Below are 959 nucleotides of genomic sequence, written 5' to 3' on the forward strand. Positions count from 1 at the left end.
GATGGGCCAGGCCCGTGGTCAGGGATGAGGGTCCATGGAGAGGAATGCGCCCAGCTCACCCAGCCAAGCCCAGGGCTGGAGCGCGGATGCTGAGGGGCTTCGGGCAGGCAGAAGCTGTCACCCAGAGGTGTTGTAGGGAGGAAGAGGTGGCTGGGGTGGGGTGGACTCCTGGTCCCCACGGTGGGCAGGGACTGCAGGGAGCACCCGCGCTGTGCCAGAGCCCTGGGAGCTGGGCGAGCTGCCGACTCTGCCGAGAGGCCGGTGGATCAAGTCCAAGGGAAGCAGTGCCCGGTGGGCTTAGTGCTGTGGTCCGTTATCCCCCAGAGCAGCTGAGGGAGGTGTGTGCAGAGGCTCCTGGCCCAGGGAGGCAGCATCAGGTTTGGCAGCATCCCGGGGGTTTCTGCTGCCAAGTGCTGTACGGAAGCAGAAATGATTCCGGATGATGCTCCTGGGGACTGTTAGCGGTTTGCCAGCAGCTTCCCATGGTCTGGCGAGCTGCCTGAGATCGTTGGTACCCGTGTCCTTGCTGTTCCCACCTGTGGGCAGCGGGTGTCACACACACCCCGGTGTGGGGGCTGCATGCCCCGTGGCGATGCCACAAGCCCCTGTCTCCATCCGGCAGGTACGACGCCGGGAAAGACGGCTTCATTGACCTGATGGAGCTGAAGCTGATGATGGAGAAGCTGGGGGCTCCACAGACACACCTGGGCCTGAAGAACATGATCAAGGAAGTGGACGAAGACCTGGACAGCAAGCTCAGCTTTCGGGAGGTGAGGGGCTGGGGGGCCGCTGGCCGGGCAGCATCTCCGGCGGCTCTGGGCCACGCTGGTGGTAAGAAGGTGGGGGGTGCGGTGGAGTTGCCTGGGGGCTTTGAGATCTCAGGAGAGCTGACGCCCACGTCTCCCCTCGCAGTGCCTGCTGATTTTCCGCAAGGCGGCAGCGGGCGACGTGAAGGCGGG

The 959-nt window shown here is 64.8% G+C and overlaps 1 protein-coding gene across 1 annotated transcript in view; it reads left to right on the forward strand.

Annotated features, from left to right (window-relative positions):
* Window positions 1-622: 622 nt before the first annotated feature.
* The window catches only part of LOC104515390 (EF-hand domain-containing protein D2-like), a gene marked incomplete at its 5' end in the record, with an annotated part of 706 nt that continues 369 nt past the window's right edge, over window positions 623-959 (forward strand). The window contains 2 exons of the mRNA XM_010159340.1: window positions 623-770; window positions 913-954. Of these exons, the coding sequence (XP_010157642.1) occupies window positions 623-770; window positions 913-954 (190 nt within the window). The remainder of the gene's footprint in view (window positions 771-912; window positions 955-959) is intronic.

The sequence above is a fragment of the Eurypyga helias genome, unplaced genomic scaffold (assembly GCF_000690775.1).
Source record: "Eurypyga helias isolate BGI_N326 unplaced genomic scaffold, ASM69077v1 scaffold24009, whole genome shotgun sequence".
In the NCBI taxonomy this organism is placed as follows: domain Eukaryota; kingdom Metazoa; phylum Chordata; class Aves; order Eurypygiformes; family Eurypygidae; genus Eurypyga; species Eurypyga helias.